At 55.2% G+C, this 18,882-nt stretch overlaps 5 protein-coding genes across 5 annotated transcripts; 2 read left to right on the top strand and 3 right to left on the bottom strand.

Moving 5' to 3' along the window:
* Positions 1 to 44: 44 nt before the first annotated feature.
* On the top strand, positions 45 to 3,742 carry chsF (chitin synthase CHS3; the record flags this gene model as incomplete). The annotated part of the gene is made up of 2 exons (XM_025639943.1): positions 45 to 2,752; positions 2,816 to 3,742. The coding sequence occupies 2 exons, from the start codon at positions 45 to 47 to the stop codon at positions 3,684 to 3,686; spliced, it is 3,579 nt and encodes a 1,192-aa protein (XP_025491844.1). The 3' UTR covers positions 3,687 to 3,742.
* A 700-nt stretch (positions 3,743 to 4,442) lies between these two features.
* Positions 4,443 to 9,157, bottom strand: BO82DRAFT_335451 (class I myosin myoA). Its single transcript, XM_025633306.1, has 9 exons — positions 8,895 to 9,157; positions 8,578 to 8,805; positions 8,426 to 8,471; positions 7,872 to 8,354; positions 6,122 to 7,819; positions 5,980 to 6,071; positions 5,686 to 5,936; positions 5,086 to 5,636; positions 4,443 to 5,031 (listed from the first exon to the last, which is right to left on the bottom strand). The coding sequence occupies exons 1-9, from the start codon at positions 8,895 to 8,897 to the stop codon at positions 4,580 to 4,582; spliced, it is 3,804 nt and encodes a 1,267-aa protein (XP_025491843.1). The 5' UTR covers positions 8,898 to 9,157; the 3' UTR covers positions 4,443 to 4,579.
* A 1,667-nt stretch (positions 9,158 to 10,824) lies between these two features.
* Positions 10,825 to 11,916, bottom strand: BO82DRAFT_335450 (OPA3 family protein). The gene is made up of 2 exons (XM_025633305.1): positions 11,842 to 11,916; positions 10,825 to 11,762 (listed from the first exon to the last, which is right to left on the bottom strand). The coding sequence occupies exons 1-2, from the start codon at positions 11,899 to 11,901 to the stop codon at positions 10,980 to 10,982; spliced, it is 843 nt and encodes a 280-aa protein (XP_025491842.1). The 5' UTR covers positions 11,902 to 11,916; the 3' UTR covers positions 10,825 to 10,979.
* Positions 11,917 to 12,371: 455 nt separating this feature from the next.
* On the top strand, positions 12,372 to 16,555 carry BO82DRAFT_76534 (uncharacterized protein). The gene is made up of 5 exons (XM_025641529.1): positions 12,372 to 12,440; positions 12,627 to 13,119; positions 13,175 to 13,617; positions 13,667 to 15,761; positions 15,813 to 16,555. The coding sequence occupies exons 2-5, from the start codon at positions 12,799 to 12,801 to the stop codon at positions 16,365 to 16,367; spliced, it is 3,414 nt and encodes a 1,137-aa protein (XP_025491841.1). The 5' UTR covers positions 12,372 to 12,440; positions 12,627 to 12,798; the 3' UTR covers positions 16,368 to 16,555.
* BO82DRAFT_383478 (nucleoside-diphosphate-sugar epimerase) lies at positions 16,501 to 18,446 on the bottom strand (the record flags this gene model as incomplete). Its single annotated transcript, XM_025638019.1, has 4 exons — positions 16,501 to 17,278; positions 17,371 to 17,685; positions 17,815 to 18,020; positions 18,370 to 18,446. 4 exons carry the CDS (start codon positions 18,444 to 18,446, stop codon positions 16,764 to 16,766), a joined length of 1,113 nt encoding a protein of 370 aa, XP_025491840.1. The 3' UTR covers positions 16,501 to 16,763.
* Between the last annotated feature and the right edge of the window lie 436 nt (positions 18,447 to 18,882).

The raw sequence follows: 18,882 nt of genomic DNA, 5'->3' as shown, positions 1-18,882 counted from the left end.
AATCACTAATTTAAATCCCCAATCTCAGGTACCAGACCAGGGCCATGTCCTTACCTCAACGTCCGGGGAAGGCTTCCCCGCGACGAGAAGAAACATTTGACTCGTATCGCGAGTCTTCCGGGAGGCGCCATCGTACCCGCGAGTCGACAGGCCAGCATGATCACGAAGACAGCTCCCCGTCGGGACATCGCCACCATCGCCACCATCGCTCACGTAGCTCCAGGAGACGAAGCGATGCGGATGTGGAGAGGGGCGACTGGGGGACAGACTCGAAAAATCGAAAGAGCTTCGTGAAACCGGAACGCACCCGAGTGGATCAGAACCATCCTCATTACCACTATCGCCAGAAGTCGCAGAACATGCCAACCCACCCGTCCCAGACGGGGGACGAGCCCACGATGGGTCGCGAACAGGAAGCAGATACAAACAGCTCACGAAGTTCAGAGTCCAAAGGGAAGACAGGGGTATACGTCACTCAGGGAAATGTCAATCAGCCGATGGAAAGGGTCCCCAAGAAACGTCGCATCAAGAAGAGAAGATCATCTCGCAGAATCAAGAAGACAGCTGCTGCTGCAGAAAGAGAACGCCAGAAAGCGCTGGAGCAGGTCCGTCCACCCAGTCCTTGGACCACCTATTGCGCCATCATCACCTTCTGGGCCCCCGATTTTGTCCTGAGCTGCTTCGGCATGCCGCAGAAGGCCCAGAGAAGCGCCTGGCGGGAGAAGATCGGATTGATCAGCATCATCTTGATGATTGGGGCATTCGTCGGTTTCCTCACCTTCGGTTTCACGGCTACCGTTTGCGGCACTCCCCCGACTCGGCTTAGGGTCAATGAAGTCAGCAGTAGCTACATGATCTTCCACGGTCAGGCATACGACTTGTCGCACTCGACGCACCCAGCGGCCGCGGGCATCCCGGCTGGGACTAACGTACTCTGGGATCTATCGCATAAATACGGAGGTCAAGACGGTAGCTTCTTCTTTCAGGAGGTCAATGGGGAGTGCAAGGGCTTGATCACTCTTGCCGATGGATCTGATGTGCCCACAAACTCGGATGGCGACCTTGCGTGGTACTTCCCGTGTCATGCGTTCAACCAGGACGGTTCGTCCGAGCCGAACATGACGGAGTCTTACTACCTCGGCTGGGCCTGCCACACTTCCGGGTCGGCTCGCAAGTCGTTCTATAACTTGAAAAGCTCTGGTGATGTGTATTATACGTGGGAGGACACCAAGAATAAGAGCAGGAATCTTGCCGTCTACTCTGGCAATGTCTTGGATCTGGACCTTATACGGTGGTTCGACACAACGCAAGTCAAATACCCGAAGAAATTTGATGAGCTTCGTGAGAACTCGGCCGTGCGCGGGGTGGATCTCACGTACTACCTGCAGACTGGCGAAGAGAAAAAGGTCGGCAAGTGTTTGTCTCAGATCATCAAGGTCGGCAGCATCGACACCGACACGGTTGGCTGCATTGCGTCCAAGGTGGTGCTTTACGTATCACTGATCTTCATCCTCTCAATTGTTGTGGTGAAATTCATCTTTGCCTTACTTTTTCAGTGGTTCCTGGCCAAGCAATACGCCCCGGCTCGGACGAGTATGGCAGCTGACCCCAAGACACGAAACCAGCAAATCGAGGACTGGTCAAACGACATCTACCGCCCGGGGCCACGAGTCGCAGACCAGACTATGCTGGAGCGGCCCGGTAAGAGGGCCAGCTTCTTGCCGACCACGTCTCGCTTCTCTAGTCCCTACACCGTGAGCAACGGGGGCAAGCAGAAATACCAGTACGTGACGATGGCCAGTCAGAACTCGACCACCCGCTTGGTGCCCGGTGGGAGCAACTCCGTGTACAGGCAGAACTACAACGAAAGCGGGGGTAGTTTGACGGCTGATGGTTCGCGCCATGCCAATTCAGCCAGTCGATCTAGCTTGGCACTTCAGGACTCCCGGTATTCAACTGCGATGCCGGAATCGGAGTCTGCTGGACTAGGTGGCTTCGTTCATGAAGCGGTCATTCCTCAGCCCCCTCCCGAGTGGCAGCCATATGGCTTCCCCTTGGCTCATTCTCTATGTCTGGTGACTTGTTACTCGGAAGGTGAAGAGGGTATCCGCTCCACGCTGGACTCAGTTGCCATGACCGACTATCCGAACAGCCACAAAACCATCATCGTGATCTGTGATGGAATGATTAAAGGTAAAGGCGAGGAGTTTTCCACCCCAGAGATTGTTCTGCGCATGATGCGTGATCCGATCGTCCCGATGGACGAGGTCCAGCCCTTCTCTTATGTTGCCGTGGCCACCGGATCCAAGCGGCACAACATGGCCAAGGTTTACGCTGGTTTCTACGACTACGGCGCAAATTCGATCATTCCCGAGGAAAAGCAGCAGCGCGTGCCCATGATGATCGTAGTGAAGTGTGGAACACCGGCCGAAGCGAACCAGTCCAAGCCCGGTAACCGTGGTAAGAGAGATAGTCAGATCATTCTGATGTCGTTTCTGCAGAAGGTCATGTTCGATGAACGAATGACGGAGCTGGAGTTTGAGATGTTCAACGGGCTTTGGCTGGTCACCGGGATTCCGCCGGACTTCTACGAGGTTCTTCTGTGCGTCGATGCAGACACCAAGGTGTTTCCGGACAGTCTGACGCACATGATCTCGGCGATGGTGAAAGATCCGGATGTTATGGGATTGTGTGGGGAGACGAAGATTGCCAACAAGACTGACAGTTGGGTTACAATGATTCAGGTGTTTGAGTAAGCTTCTCTTCTTTTTATGATTCAGGTCTTGTTGTTGGATCAAACTAACCAACCATCTAGATACTTCGTGTCTCACCATCAGGCCAAGTCATTCGAGTCGGTCTTTGGCGGTGTGACCTGTCTTCCCGGATGTTTCTCGATGTATCGTATCAAGGCGCCCAAGGGCGGTCAAAACTACTGGGTCCCGATTCTCGCCAACCCGGACGTGGTCGAGCATTACTCGGAGAACGTCGTGGACACCCTCCACAAGAAGAACTTGCTTCTCCTGGGCGAGGACCGCTATCTGTCGACACTCATGCTCCGGACCTTTCCCAAGCGCAAGCAGATCTTCGTGCCGCAGGCCGTGTGCAAGACCCAGGTCCCCGACAAGTTCATGGTGCTGCTCTCCCAGCGCCGACGGTGGATCAACAGCACCGTGCACAATCTGATGGAGCTCGTGTTGGTGCGCGACCTCTGCGGCACTTTCTGTTTCAGCATGCAATTCGTCATCTTCATCGAACTGGTGGGCACGCTCGTGCTCCCCGCCGCCATCGCCTTCACCTTCTACGTGGTGATCAACTCGATCGTCCACCGGCCCGTCCAGGTGCTGCCTTTGGTCTTATTGGCCTTGATCTTGGGCCTCCCCGGCGTCTTGGTGGTGGTCACCGCCCACCGCATGGTCTACGTGCTGTGGATGCTGATCTACCTGCTGTCGCTGCCCGTGTGGAATTTCGTCCTGCCGACCTACGCGTACTGGAAGTTCGACGATTTCAGCTGGGGCGACACGCGGCAGACGGACGGCGGCAAGGACAAGGGCCACGAGGCCGGCGAGGGCGAGTTCGACAGCAGTCAGATCACGATGAAACGATGGCGAGATTTCGAGAAAGGTGCGTGCCATCCCCCTCCCCCCTCCTTTCCCTCGACTCATAACATCTCCAATGCGTTATACTGACATACATTCGCATCCGGATAGACCGTCGCCTCCACATGCAAATGCAAGCCAGCTATCCTCCCTACCACCCCCAGCATAACCCCTACTCCGGGTAGATAGATAATCGGTGGCTGCGTTTGACGGAGTTGATTGTTTTTTTATCTTGTACATTTTGATTGTTGGTTTGTGGTTTTGGGAATGCGTCGCAGAGATGGCGGTGCTGTTGGAATCATGCGCAAGCGATTCTCCCTTTTATTTTTCTTTGGATATAATTCTTCATGCTGCAGATGGTGTGGTGTTGAGTGCGGATGTTGTTGAGTTGGAAGTTGGACATAGGAGGGGTAATTATTGGGGAGAGGGTGGCAGTGAGAAAGAAGCGTTGGGGATGAGCTTGATTTGGGTTGGGGGAAGGGGGGGGGGGGAGTTGTAATTATATATCGTACCTAGCCTAGTATTCCTACCTTATGATTTATGAACTCAATATTTTTTTTTTGGTGTTTGGTGTTTGGTTTATCCTGGTATTTACTGATGTGCAGTAAGCGTCGAAGATCTCGTCTGCCGCGGCCCCAACGGCCACTCAAATACACATCCCCGTAGTAAATAGTCTCAATCAAGCCTTCCTAGTCGATCGATGATCACATAGTTTTTGAATCTGAAGTCATATGTACTGTATGTATTCCTAGAAATGCATATGCGTATCTACTATCCCATTTTCTAAACCCCGACTCACCTCACACAACCAACAGCACAAAAAAAAAAAAAAAAAGAAACGCATCTATTGAACTTCTCCCAGCTATCCGGGTATAAAAGAAACCAACCAACCAACCAACAAACCAACACTTTCCCCCACGAGCCCCTTCTCTTCAACCAGCATCTCCTACTCATCGTGACCACACCAACCGAGACAAAACGACCTACCAATCATCATCATCGTCCTGATGATGCCCCTGCATCGCATTCTGCCTCGCTTTCAGCGCCTCCGCCAACCCACCCGCCAGACTGGCGTTGGACGCGCTATTCGGCGTCGCCCGGCCGCTGCCCCCGGACGAGTCGTGCGCCGAGTTCATGCTCACCGCGCTATCGCGGGGGGCCGGGGGCGGGGCCGGCGCCATCTTGCGGCCGGCCATGTTGGGCCGTTTCATCGGCGGCGCGGGGGGTGCGGGCTTGGCTTTGGCTTTGGCGGCCACGGCGGCGCCCGCGCCCGCGCCGTTGGTCGCGGGGATGGGGCTGGCGCGTGCGGAGGCAGGGGGAGGGGGCGGGGGCGCGGGTTTGGGCGTCGGAGCGGCGGCGACGACTTGTTCTTCGAGGTAGGCTTCTGGGGTCCAGCCTTGGACGGCGGTGGTCATGTTCATGCAGAGCCACCAGCCTGGGGGTTTCGTTAGTATGGGGCTGTGGTCTTCGGGAATGGAGGTTGGCTTACCGTTGCCCTCCTTGGACACGATCTGCACGATCTCGCCGGCGCGGATGGACAGCTCGTTCGACCGGTCGCTGTTGAAGTCGTACAGGACCTTGGCTGTGGCCTTCTTCGGGGCGGGGGGCCCCGCGGGCGGAGGAGGTGGGGGGGCTCGTACTGATCCGGATGATGCAGTGCGGGCATGCGACGCGGCGGCTACGGCGGCCACAGGCTGCGGCACCGGGCGGGCCTGGGCGGCAGGTTGAGGCGCTGGCGGGGGAGGTTGCACGGCTGCTGCTGCTGCTGGCTGCTGAGGTAGGGGCTGGCGCGCCGGGGCGGGTCGCGACGCCAGCTTCGACGGGCCACCGCCCGGTCCGCCAGGCCGCAGCAACTTGCCTGTCGTGACGGGTCGTGCGGCGACCTGCTTCGGGCGGGGGGTGGGCTTGGAGACTGAAGTGGCGGGCTCGCCGGCACTGGTGTGGATCGTGCTACTCTTGTAGCTGTCCACGTTTGACGATCCCGGATCCTTGACCACCTTCACGGTGGCCAGTTTGCCGGGTTTCTTGTTGTATTCGATGCTACACGGCGTCAGTAACTGCCATCATCGCAACTCGGGAAGTTACTTACTGGTCGGCGATCTTCAGGTTCAGCTGGCCGCGGAGCGCGTTGCTGAGATGGGTGAAGAATTCCGTCTTGAAAACGCAGTTCACCAGAGGATCGGGCTCCTGTCCGCCCACCACCAGAGAGAACCAGTCATCCCGGCAATTGGACGTGCTGACGGACTTGATAGCACCAATTGGTACCGTCGTCTCCGACGAGATCTGGAGCTGGTTGTTGACAAACGTTTGCGCTACAATATATACATGTCGGTTTGTCTGCTTTGGTTAGTCCACGCTCAGAAATCTGGGAGGTGCAACGTACCAAAACGAGAATGCGAGGTGAAGGCTTGCTGGACCGTCCGAACTTAGACACCAAAACCTCTCCACGACACGAGAAAAGAATATTCTCCGATCCTGTATTCGTCAGCCGAGTTCATGCCGAGTGCAAAGAGCACCACACATACCGCTAATGCCTGCACCGTTACGGATCATCTCCCCAGGTCCACCCTTGTTGCCGATCCCGACGTAATCGCCCAAGAACCGACGCGAGCCGAGCAGACTCATCCTCCGACGCTCTTTACGGCCCTGCAGCACCTGGTGACCCTGGTCACGCAGCTTGATGAACTCAAGCCCACCGGTCATCCGACGCCAGAAGCGCTGGATGCGAATAGCGCACTCGGTCCGGTAGCGCAGGTAATTGCGCCAAGCGCGCTGGATCCGGATCGCCATGTTGTGCCAGTAGCGGTCGCGCATGGCCTCCAGCGCGAACAATGTCTCCGGAGTCTTGACGAAGACCTTGGTGATACCCATCTGGTACTCTTCGGTGGGAATGCTGGTATCCTTCAGTATCTGACGAGCACCAGACTCGGCATCGCCTGTCCACGTGTAGTCCCCAGCGTACGATGTCTTGGGCGACAAAAGGTAGAACCGCTCCACGAATTTGTCAAAGGTTTGACGGTAGGCGAAACCTGCACGACGAATCCGAACATTCTCCTGCAATCCCAGATATTTGATCTGATGCAGAACATTGCCCACATTATACTCCCTGGGAGCCTTGTTATCGTTCGGCTTGATGGTGCGGATGTACGACGGCTGGGCCTTCATAAGAGTTGCCACGAGGTCGTTAGCAGAAGCCTTGATCTTGTCGCTTGCAGTCGGTGGACGTCTCTTGTCGTCCTGGTTGACCTGGTTGGGGAACAATGTGTGGACGAACTGGTTGCCACTGGAACCCACAAGGTTCAACAGATCCTTGAGCAATTGATCCTTGTTCTTGTCGGTCATTCCTTCCACAGCGTAGCTGACATCACCCGCGTAGTGCTTAACAATAAATTGACCTTGGCGGCTCTCAAAGTTCGGGTTCTGACCCAAGAAGTTGAGTCTTCCAACAAAGGTGTTGTCCGCCGCGCTCGAATCGGCGTGTGCGGTAGCGCAAGCGTCGTTGAGCGCAGCAAAGACACCGGGGGGGCGCTTGTCTTCGATCAGCGAACACACGACCTTGTTGTCGAAGTACTTGATCGGAGTCCATTGAATCTGCTCGCGCGCATATTCATCCTGCTCCGCCTTCAAGGTCAACTGAATGAAAATCTGCTGCAGCTTTTCGTTGACGTAGTTGATGCACAGCTGTTCGAACGAGTTCTTCTCGAAAATCTCGAACCCATAAATATCCAAGATACCGATCGAGTTGGTGATCGCACCTCGGGCGGTCAGCGACGAGTTGACACGTCCCACGATCCAGTCAAACAAGTTGAAGTAGATGGCCTTGGCCAATGCGTCGCGGACAGCCACGGCTTGTACCGTGTTCAAGGGGACCTCGTAGACCGACCCTCTGCGGCCGCCACGGGCAGTCTCCATCAGACGGATAGTGAGCGCCTTGTTGACCTGGGCAGCATCAACCTCTAGCAGATATGCGACGAAATCGACAACCGACTGATCCGTAATGGCGGCATTTCCTGCATCATCTTCGGTGAATGTGACGTTTCCGATCCACAGAATGGCAGCCAACATCCGGAACACGTTGTCTTGTTCGGGTTCGCTCATACCGATGACACCCATTGCGTTCAAAGTATCCCGGAACTCCGCCGCATCATCGACCCCTGGCACATCGAAACACTTCGAGCGACTCGTGTATACGTAGGACTGGGGTTGTTGTACACCGAAATTGTCTACCCAATATGTCAGCGGCGTGCCACCCGATTCCTCCCCACTGCAACATACCTCTGTATTTTTGCGGCGCAGCTTTGGTGAACTGGTAGAAGATGTGGAAATTTCGCTCATTGGTGATCTGACCCACAACTCTCGATTTCTCCAGCAAGTAGTTCGTAATGTTGGCACCCACGGGCTCTCCCTGGGCGTTGAATTCCAACTCCAAGTACTTTCCGAAACGCGACGAGTTGTTGTTGCGCAGAGTCTTTGCATTACCAAAAGATTCCAGTAACGGGTTAGTGGCCAAAACCATGTCTTTCGTCTGCTGGATCGACGAGTCGGTCCCCCCCGATACGTTGGCGATGTACTGCATCAGGCGCTTAGCCGCCTCCGTCTTTCCGGCACCCGACTCTCCCGAAATAATCACACATTGGTTATCCTTGTATGACTTCATGTTGTAGTAGGCGGATTCGGCGACGGCGAACACATGGGGCGGGACTTCGAGTCGGTTCTTGCTCCGGTAGGAGTCGAGCACCTGATCGGTATAAATCCCCACTATGCGGAAAGGGTCAGGCACGCGACCGGCGGGGGCGGGGAGGGTAGGTTTCAGGGGCAACGGCACTTACAGTCGCGGAAAGGGTTGACGGACACCAACACATGTCCGATATAAGTCTATTTGAGCATTGAGACGCATGGTTAGTGAGACATACTCGCAGCGCTTAGCTGTGCGACTGGGCTGGGGGAGGGGGAGGGGGAGGGGAAGTGGTGGCCGGCTTACGTAGATTTCATCGTGTTCGAAGCGGAGCTTCAGGTTATCGTTGATCGCCTCATTTGAGATCTTACTGAGGAGAGTGAGATCGGATACCCCAATTTCCTTCTTCTTTGTGCTCTCGAAGGTGGCCTTCTTGACCTGCGGCTTGCCCGCTTGTCGTCCGTCGCCCACATCCGCCGCCTTGGAGCGACCGAACCTCTTCTTCTCCCCGCCGGCCGGACGTCGCGAGTGTCCCTAATGGAGGATCGGAGTTAGCGTAGTTCGAATGAATGGTAATGCGAGGATGTTCGTCGGTGATAGATAGCTGGGGGCATCCGACTCACCATACTTGTTGTGAGTTTTGTGAGTTCCGATCAGCCCGGAACTTGCGCCCAAGCGTCAAGATATCTGTCCTATCAGTGCGGAAGGTGGTATAGAGTGTATCGTGTTTGGGAGTGAATCAGGAATGAACGCAATGAGGGGGGTGGTTCATTCCATAGATTCAAGGAGAGATAATTGTCAAGAGTAGATCTAGAAGATAGGAGAGAAGGGAAGGGGGAAAAGAAAGAGGGTCTATACGGAGGGGAGGGAGGAAGGAAGAATGACGAATGGTGCCTGTGTGGAGGAGGAGGAGGAGGAGGAGATGACTGACTGCGGACCGTCGAGGACGGACTAACTAGTTGATGGGCGGTTCCTCGCTGCCGATGGGGCCTGCGCCACACTAGGATTAGTTGGATTGGAACAGTTCAGTTAACTTTTCTCTCGGGGCCTTTCTTACTCAGCCGAATACGCGCAATCAATCTCCAACTACGGATTCATTCCCTCTCTCTGTCTGTCTTGGACAACAAACCGTCCTTCCGGGATGTGGATTCTGCCTAGAGGCAAATCGCACATCGCACATCGCAAACCGCTTGCCTCGGACCCTGACGCTAAACTCTCCCATCTTGTCTCCTTCCTGGGTCATGGAATTAATTGGGATTATTCAAGGATACAGCTGCGATAGCCCAAATCACATCTACTCAGTATATGTGGCTGGAAGTATTTTTGTTTTCCTGCCCAAGTGCGGGATTGCTTCCCCCTCACTACGTCACGCCTGCAGCCCGTCTCACCTCGCCGTTCTAGCCAGTATCTGGGACTTTTCTCTACCCATTGGCAATGCCCGATAAGGAGTCAGAAAGGGTCAATTCCTTGTAAATTGCCAGTCCGATTCACGAAGTGTATTCACCATCACCATTGGAACACAGTCCTTCGGCCCACCCTGACCATTGTCGGAGCAATCTCGCCGTGCCCCACTGCTCGGATATATCCCTCATCCTACCCCTGGATCAATAGTCGAGACATTGGGCCACCACAAGAGACTTGCACCATTCAGGGTTGTCTTTTGGAAAGAAGGGATGGACAGTACTTACACTCATAACAAGACCTAGTAGAAATCTGCCCAAAACACGAACTTCAGCCGACTGCGGGTTGCGTAGTCTTTTAGACAACAACATTCCTCTGCTCCGTACCCTGGATGACATTCAATGCAAGTGGAGCCGTCGTCCACGGCCAACGTCATATACCCTGCAACGGTGCAGGGCTCGCACGTGGACCAGGCACATCTTGGAGATTGCTGATGTATTCCTGGATAGAGGACAGGAGGCATGAAGCGTCTGCAATCGGGATGATGGGCAGTATCGCGGGGAGGGATTCGAACATTCTATCCATATATATAATCAGATTCATGGTGAGGTTCCGGTGCGAGGAGGATCAATCACAGTATTTCCAGTGCCACAAATCCATTGAGACTGGATACACCGCTTGCGCTGATGAACGATGAATCTGACAGCAGATAAGCTACGGCAATTCTTCGAGAGCAGCGATCTCTGTGCTCTGCGAGATGACACAAGCGATATAGAGTGTCCTGCCGATTGCACGGTTCAAGGGATGTAGGAGCTAGAAGAAGGATTGCGAGAGACCCTGAACTGTGTCGCAATGGGAAACGGAAATCTATGTCTCGTAGTGTGGAGTCTGATCTCAATCTCAATCAGTTGCTGAACCGTCATTGATGATGGTAGCAGACCTCTCATAACCGTCGATGTTGACAATATCGGCCCTATGACTTTCCATATGGGCTGCTCGCGGAGAGAGGAGCTGAAAATCCCTTGCATGCCGGTAGAACTGTCCATTATTCGAGAGTGGTCGTCAGACATAAATGAGTGAGTACTAGTAGTGTGATTGCATCAGAGAGGAGTTGATTAAGTCTAGGCGGGATATCATCCCGCTTCTATATATCTAGAACCAGCACCACTCCGACATTCTTCCTCCCACGCGGTAATATACAAAGGGTATCCAGAAGCATCAACAAACCATGTACTCTCCCCAATATATCTCCCCAAATTCTATCTCAGTATATATACAGAACCGGCATCAAGACCATTAGGCGCCCACTAAGCCTTCTTTGGCTCTGCTGCATTCCCATCACGGCTCACCGGAGTGATCAATGCCCCTGTCGCAGGCCGCTGCGCATCACTGGTCAACGTCGTGCTGACACTCTTGCTCTCATTGATCACCGCTTCAGCTCGCTGTTCCAAGCTCTCTCCGAACGAGAATAACGATGCAACACGGGTAAGCAATCCTGGAGTCTCGACCTCCTCAGCCGTCTCCTCCGGCTCTTCCCACACCCAGCGCGGCAGGATGCGCTTCGAAGACTTGGACAGCTCCCCATGCTTCGCCTTCAGCTGTAGCAACTCCTTCTCCAGCGCAATCAGCGCCTCCCGCGTCGCCTTCTCCGTCTGCTCCAGCTCCGCCAGCCGGCTCTCCACGTCCTCCCGGCGCGTTGTCTCCTTCCGGCGCGACCGCCACGATTCAAACACGATCAAGCCGCCCGCCACCAGGAACAGGAACGTTTCACTGATGAACGTCGCACCGGATTCGATGGCCTTGGACTCTGACAGCGGCCGGATGTGAGGCTTGGGCGCCGGTTTGGCCGCCTCCTGGACCTTGGCGAGGGCCGCCTCTTCCGCCTTGGTCTCGGCCTCGGTCTTGGCCGTCGGGGAGGTGGGTTTGAGCTTGCGAAGCTCGGCCTCGGCCGCCGCCCGTTTCTGCGATGCGGCCGTGTCGCGCAGGCTGCCTAGGCGGAGGCGCATGTCGATGCGGTGCAGCCCCTGCGCCATGGAGACGCAGATCCGGCGGAAGCGTTCATGTTCGCGAGCCTGTGCTTTGAGTTGGTTCTTCGCAGGTAGTCAGTTAAGTAGTCATTCAGTCGGGGATAGGTCGGCGAGGCGGAGTCAGTTGGGGAGAGGAGCTCACGGCGATCGGCTTCGAGAGTGTGCGGATGACCAGGGAGGAGAGTTTGAGAGTGAGAGACATGATGAAAATAAATTAGGAAAGAAGGATTAGAGAGAGTCAAAGAGGTTGGTATGAATAGAATCCATGCAGGGTGTTGTTAATGAGGTGTGGCTTGGAGATCTTCATGCATTGCGGCTGGCTTTCGTCGTGGATGGGTCACATATTGGTGGAAATCAGTCTGGATTATCAGGCATCGACAAGCATGTGCCCGCACTTCAGTAAGCATTACTCAAGTAAGTTAGTGGGTAGTGGTGCATAATTGCCGAGACAATACCTGCTGATGTCAGCAATGTGGCCGTTGTTGCGGCAGTCGGATCAATGTTTATCGATTGCCGTTTCGGGTAATCCGTTTGGCAACTGAGCTGAGACTGAGCCCAGCCGGCCGGGGGAACTTTCTCCTTGGTCTTTACTTACTTATCCCTACCGGACACCTGCTGAACCGCCGCCCCCACCTCCCCCCCCCCTCAAACACAAAAACTCTTTGGGTTGTGCGGCGTTACATGCATGGCTTTGTGTTTTTGAGCGTCATTATCATTGTTTCATAATTTTGTTGATTCCCGGTAGGTCTTCTTGTTGACCCAGAGACTTTGCCGACCTTGTGCTCTGCTTGTCGGTGGTTCTACCGCTGCTGTCTTGAAAGAGTCCCTCGACCCGTTGATCAATGAACCGGCGTTGAAGCACTCCGAGTGGCGACGCGCATATCATCTTATCGCTTCACGTTACTAACCCTCTACTAAGATACTCAGGCATCAATCGATTCACTATACCCCCCTATTGTCCCACTCACCCCTCCTCGACTAGTCCGACCGCCCCATCTGATGTTCGCTACGCCCGACTTACTTGCCCGAAGCTGCTGGTCTGTCTCTGGTCGCAAGCATTGATACCCAACTATAAGACGCGACGTCGTGTGAGTGCAACATGTTGGACGCATTGTCACCGCGATCCACCAACCAAGTGATCAGACCCAAGGTGTCGATGGAGCGGAAAGTGCTGGATAAGAACGCTGCCGCCGCCGCCGCCGCCGCCGCTCAGAAATCCTCGTCGTCGAAGAATCATGCGCCACCACCGCCGTCGTTAGTCGTTGAGCCCGAGGAGGATGGAGAGCAATACTCGACTGGTGCGTTCCTGGGCAAGGGAGGCTTCGCGATTTGTTATGAGGGAACCCTGCTGCGCAATGGCCGCGTCTTCGCTATGAAAGTAGTCCGGTCTGAGATGGCCCAGAAGAAGATGCAAGAGAAGGTATGGCATTAAACGCGTGCTTCACGGTCGAATGGCGACTGACAAGGTCGCGCAGTTTCGAACAGAGCTTCAGATTCATTCGAAAATGCGCCACCCCCATATCGTCGAGTTTCATCGCGCCTTCGCCTTCGACAGCTGTATATATGTCATCCTGGAACTATGCCCCAATGGATCGGTCATGGATATGGTCCGGAAGAGGAAATGCTTGAGTCTACCCGAGGTCCGACGGTTTATGGTCCAGCTTTGCGGTGCGGTGAAATATCTGCACAAGCGCAATGTCGCACACCGGGACTTGAAGATGGGCAACCTCTTTCTGGACAAGAACATGGACATCAAGGTCGGCGACTTTGGCCTGGCGGCGATGATCGTATCAGAGAAGGACGAAAAGCGAAGGAGAACACTATGCGGTACACCAAACTATATTGCGCCGGAGGTTCTGGATCGGAGCAAGGGTGGACACACCCAGAAGGTGGATATCTGGTCATTGGGTGTTATTTGGTAAGGATCCTGAACTACGTTGAACAACCCCCAGGCTAAGTGTGCGCAGCTTTGCTATGCTTACAGGTTACCCACCGTTTCAATCTAAAACGCAAGAAGAGATATACAAGAAAGTTCGAAACCTGACATATGTCTGGCCCAAGGGGGCTGAGTGCGCCAACCACATTCCCGAAGAGGCCAAGACCCTCGTGAGCTCGTGTCTCAATCTGTCAGAAGATGAACGCCCCGAACCGGATGACCTGGTTGAGCATCCATTTTTCAGCATGTACGAAGGCTGCATACCGAAACGTCTAGATCCGAGAAGCTGTCTCAACAAGCCTGTCTGGTTGAGACCGGACGAGCCTCGTGGCGATCACATGATGATGGGTTATAGTTTGGAGTACGACGACAAGCTTTCTGGATATATAGAACACGTGGACGACCCAAGTCAGCGATATGCCATATGTAGAGCTGCCTTCTACACGCTATGCGGAGTGGGCCGAAAACCGGATGGCTCTGCGCGCAAGGCTGCGGGCAGGAATTGCGCGAAGTCTGCTTATGCTGAGTGTCTGATTGAGGAGGAAAGAGGTTTCCAGCCGGTCATTCCGTTGCCGGAAGACATTGTGTACAAATATCCCAATGTTCCAGACGGGGATTGGAGTGTCCCGGTATCTGCTCTCATGGCCCGAAAGGATGGTTCCTCATTCGACGACAGTGTGCTCTCCAGGAAAAGCAGTGGATCTGTACGTGCTAATGCAGCTTCACTTACCCGCACTCAAGCAGCACTGGCCGCTGCCCAGCAGCGACGGAAGGAATCTCAGAGCCACGCGGCGACGCTCCGGCAGCAGGCTGCTACTGGCAGAGGATCTGTCCGGAAAATACCCGCGATCTGTGAACCTCCAGCTGCAGCAGCAGGGGCTGTCTCTGACGGAAGAGGTGCTGAGTCTCACGTTGCAGCTGCAGCGTCGATTCCCACGGGTGGACTGGCTGAACGCCCTATCCGAGCGCGGCGTGGCGTGGCGGCCTCCTATTCTGGCTCGTTGCGCGACTTGGATCGAAATGTTCCACCGCAAGCGTTGCCGAGCAATGGGCCCGGCATACTCACTATCGGCAAAACACGGTCACAGTCCCGTAGACTGGAGGCTGCTAGCCAAGAAAGCACACAGACGATGCCGGTTGTGAAAGAGCGCGTTGTGTCCGCAACAGCAGACAGCAAACCTGTGAAAGCACGCCAGCCATCACTCCGTTCAGCCCCAAAGGCGGAGCCCACTGAAGCACCAAAGCCAAGGTCAGAACCTAAGGAGTCCTCCAGTGAAGGCTCGACCGGGGAGCGAAAATCTGCGCGTTCCGAGACACAGTCTTCACAGTCGACCAACAGCTCTAGCAGCAGGGCAACCACCTCATCGGGTAGCAAGCCACGATCGACGCTAGGGGTTCATCCTCTCTTCCACTCGAGTGACCCCTGCGAGATACTTCCAAGGACATCGCTGGAAGACGTGAATGCCGACCTGAGACACATGCTAGCGAACATGATACCTCATTCCGCGGCTCGAAGGAGGGCAGGGCTGCGTAGAACGCCCCACTCATATGTCATCAAATGGGTTGATTACACCAATCGGTACGGCATCGGCTATGTGCTGGACGATGGCAGCGTTGGGTGTCTATTCAAGGCTGAGCACAGCCAGCAAGCGAGTGGCGTGGTGGTACGGGATGGCGAAAGACATATTCGCCGCAAAGCCCGTAGCCAGGAGGATGGGCACTACGTCTACCCGGAAGCTGATCAACTGATTCCACGACACGGGAAGCCGGTTGAATTCTACGAGAACTGTGATCTGCGCTTTTCCGAATGCCGCGGCGGGATTCGAAAAGCGTCCATTTCGCCGTCACTATTCGAGGTGAAGAGCTCCTCCAGTGGCTCGTCTGGTTCTGGGATCAAAGTCCGCACGAACTCGGGCATTGACTGTGCGCGTGCAGATGCGGAGAAGATCAAACGCGTCAAATTGGTTGATCAGTTTGGCAAGTACATGATCGGGTCTCTTGGTCGACATGGCGACGAAACCCTTGTTGAAGATGAATTGGCCGTCGACAACCCAGGCCAGTTCATCAAGTTTTATCAGCGACTGGGCAACGTGGGCGTCTGGGGATTTGGAGACGGCGCATTCCAGGTAAGCACTTATCACTCGAGCGACCAAAGCCACGTATTGACAGCTTTTTAGTTCAACTTCCCCGACCACACCAAACTCGTCATCTCTCCGGGGCGCACGAGAAGTTCGTCACCGTGGGTTGACTTTTATCACCTTTCACCTTCGGCTGCGCGGTACCTGAGCGCCAAAGGAAGAATGCACCCCTCTGGGTTTGACACACGGGCTGTAGCGTCGGACGAAGTTTCGACGTTCCTCACCATCGCCTATGGCGGTAGTGCCAGTGCGGCGGACGACCGAATCCGCGATGTTCTTGACGCGAATTTATTCATGCAAAAGATCATCTTTATCAAGGAGGTCATGAAGGGTTGGATCAAGCAAGGGCGGCTAGGAGGGCGGCCGTCATCTTCTGAGGATCTCAGTGCGCTTGAAATCTTCTGGGAGGGCTCCCAGGAACGCGCCCACGCCGGCAGCAGCGGCAGCAAGTTTGTTTGGGTGACCGTCGGCGCGCCAGGCGGAGACGGAGAGTATCGGTCCATCTCCCTGAAGGATAAGAAGGGAGAGGGGGAGGTCGAAGAGGAGGTCGAAGCGCTACGGGAGCGTCTTCGGATGCTGGGAGTACCAACGTAGGCCTTGTCCAGGCCGTTTGCCATTGTTTACGATGTTACGAATGATTGTGCTCGCTTCTTTCTTTCCTTGTGTTATCGGGTCCAGGCTTGCATATCTACTGGCTGTTGCCGGTCTGCGTCTGTGGTTAGTCCATCTTTCTGAGCGGTGCTGTTATTGCATACATGAAGCTTCGGCTACGTATAATACTAGCATATAACATTGATCATCGAGTGTGCCTGGTAATCTGTAGATGTGTAAGATTGCCTGTCAGAGTAATGTCAAGCGTCGTCGACCTGTATGATTTCCTATGTATGTTCTTTCAGCACTATACATGGCACCTGAAACTCATCGCTTGCACACCCTTTCAGCCAAATCCACAGCGCTCCCAGCATTACCGACACTCCAAAGCGAAGATCTTCACTTCAGCAACCTTCTCTGCTCATCCTCCAAGATCTCCGGCAGCGTCGCCTCCAGACTCGGCCGCGCAGGCGTCCACCCCAGCACCTTAGCCGCCCTCTTCGCCCTCCCGCGCGAGTTCAACCCCCAGCTCAGCGACTCAAACCCGGCGAACTTCTTCCCATCCTCCAAGCTAATCTGCTCGGCCCTCGACTGCCCGATGAATCCCAGCTCGGCCGCATACTTGGCCACCGCCCGCGACAGCTCGCCCCAGACATGCTCGCCGTTCTCGGCGAGGTAGTAGGCGCGCGCGCCCCAGCGTTCGTTCTCTTCGTTGTCGTCGTTTTGACGACCCTCCCGTTCGGCCACGGCCGCCTCGACCAGCAAGACGTACAGATCGCTCAGATCGTGCACGTGCACGTTGTTCCAGATGGATTTGCCCGCGCCGATGATGGGGGCTTTCTGGAGCTCGAGCGTTACGCGCGCGAGCTCGTAGACTTGCCGGCCGCGGCGGGAGGAGGGGCCTCTTCCTCTTCCTGTCGGCATGGTCAACAAGAATTCCCAAACACACATTGATAATAAAGAGAAAGCTGAGGCTGCAAGGGGAGGGAAGGGAGTGAATACGTACCGTAGATGGTCGGTGGACACACCAACGCCGTCTTCACGACGTCCCCCCGCTTAGCCCCCGTCTCCAGCACGATCTCGTCCACGTTGCGGTGGAACGCATGCGCCGGCAGGTGCAGCAGCTCGTCCACCCCGTCCCAGTCGTCATACACCTTCTCGCTTGCCTCGCCGAACACGTCCCGGTCCGTGTCGGCGTACGTCAGGATTCCCGTGCCACCCGTGTGCAGCCAGTACCCCGGATTCTGTGGGGAGTGACCCTTGGCCAGGCCGGTGGCGATGGCGTTCGCTGCGCCGGCGTGGTCGGAGGCGTCTGCTGTGTCTGTTACATTGTCTTTGTTAGCTTCACTAAGAGGGGGGCGGGGGGTTTGTCTTAGCTATGAATATAGCATAGCAGACGGAAGCCCTAGGCTGGAGATAGCGATCGGGAATTGGGTTTGGACAAGCGTACGGAGAACAATATCGGCGTCAGCGCTCTCCTTCTCCAGCAGCTCGGAATTATCGAGGTCGCCGATGACGACCCGCGCCGAGGGGTATTGCTCCTGCACGGCCTGGGCCTTCTCGGCGCTGCGGACTAGCACCGTATACTGGTACTCGGGGTGTTTCTGGACAAGGGCGTAGAGGGCGTCGCCGCCGATGTAGCCGGTTGCGCCGGTGCTGGGGGAGTTGGTTAGTTGGATGGTAGCTGATGGGATGGGTAGACTTGCATGAAGATTTTGGGGATGTGCGTCATTTTGGGTGCTTTGTTGTATTCAGTGGTTGTGTTTGGGAGGCATGTCTGTCTCTATGGATGGTGCGAATGAGGCCTTGATATAGTATGTGAAAGAGATGATAGGCCCATGACGTGATGTTCTACAGTGCTGATTAATAATGCATCTCGAGGTTGAAGCCTGAGGCTTCCAGGTTGAGGTGTGTGGATGCCTGATACGGCAATCTCGGCCGATGGCGGTTACCGCCGACAACTGCCTGGGTTTAGATTCCGCATCGCATCGCATCGCATCTGCACCTCGCTTCATCTGGTCTGCTTGTGCTTCGACTCTGATTTGGACAACGACTCGGGACCTTAAGAGTGTGGACAGACATGTCTGCGCACGATGCTCATGCGATGGATCGCGTCTGCCCAACCAACACTTTAACGCACTTAAAGCTTTGGACTCACTTAAACTTGTGGGCCACTGCTCGACCACCATGGCACGACCCTCAAGCTCCACGGCTCACGAGCGTCGAGAGGCAACGCAACCTTCAGCATCTAGCAGATCTTGGCAACAGAGACAAGCATCGCCAGCCAATGGTGTTTCCGTCGTGCAGCAGCTCCTCCACTCGCTGCCCGATCCCTATTTGACAGCTGGGGCTACGTCCGAACCCCAGCTCCATCCGCTCGGGGGTGTGGGCCGTTTTTTGTGTCCGATCTCCGCTCGCGGGATGAAGTTTTACCCTCTTGACCGGAGCAATGTTGAGGAAATGTGCGTTTCTGCAGGGCAATGGTACTTATCTCTAAAGATTCCCTGCGTCTGACGAT

The sequence above is a fragment of the Aspergillus uvarum genome (assembly GCF_003184745.1).
Source record: "Aspergillus uvarum CBS 121591 unplaced genomic scaffold BO82scaffold_27, whole genome shotgun sequence".
In the NCBI taxonomy this organism is placed as follows: Eukaryota; Fungi; Ascomycota; class Eurotiomycetes; order Eurotiales; family Aspergillaceae; genus Aspergillus; species Aspergillus uvarum.
The sequence above is the reverse complement of the archived record's forward strand: the minus strand, read 5'-3'. Positions and strand labels throughout refer to the sequence as shown.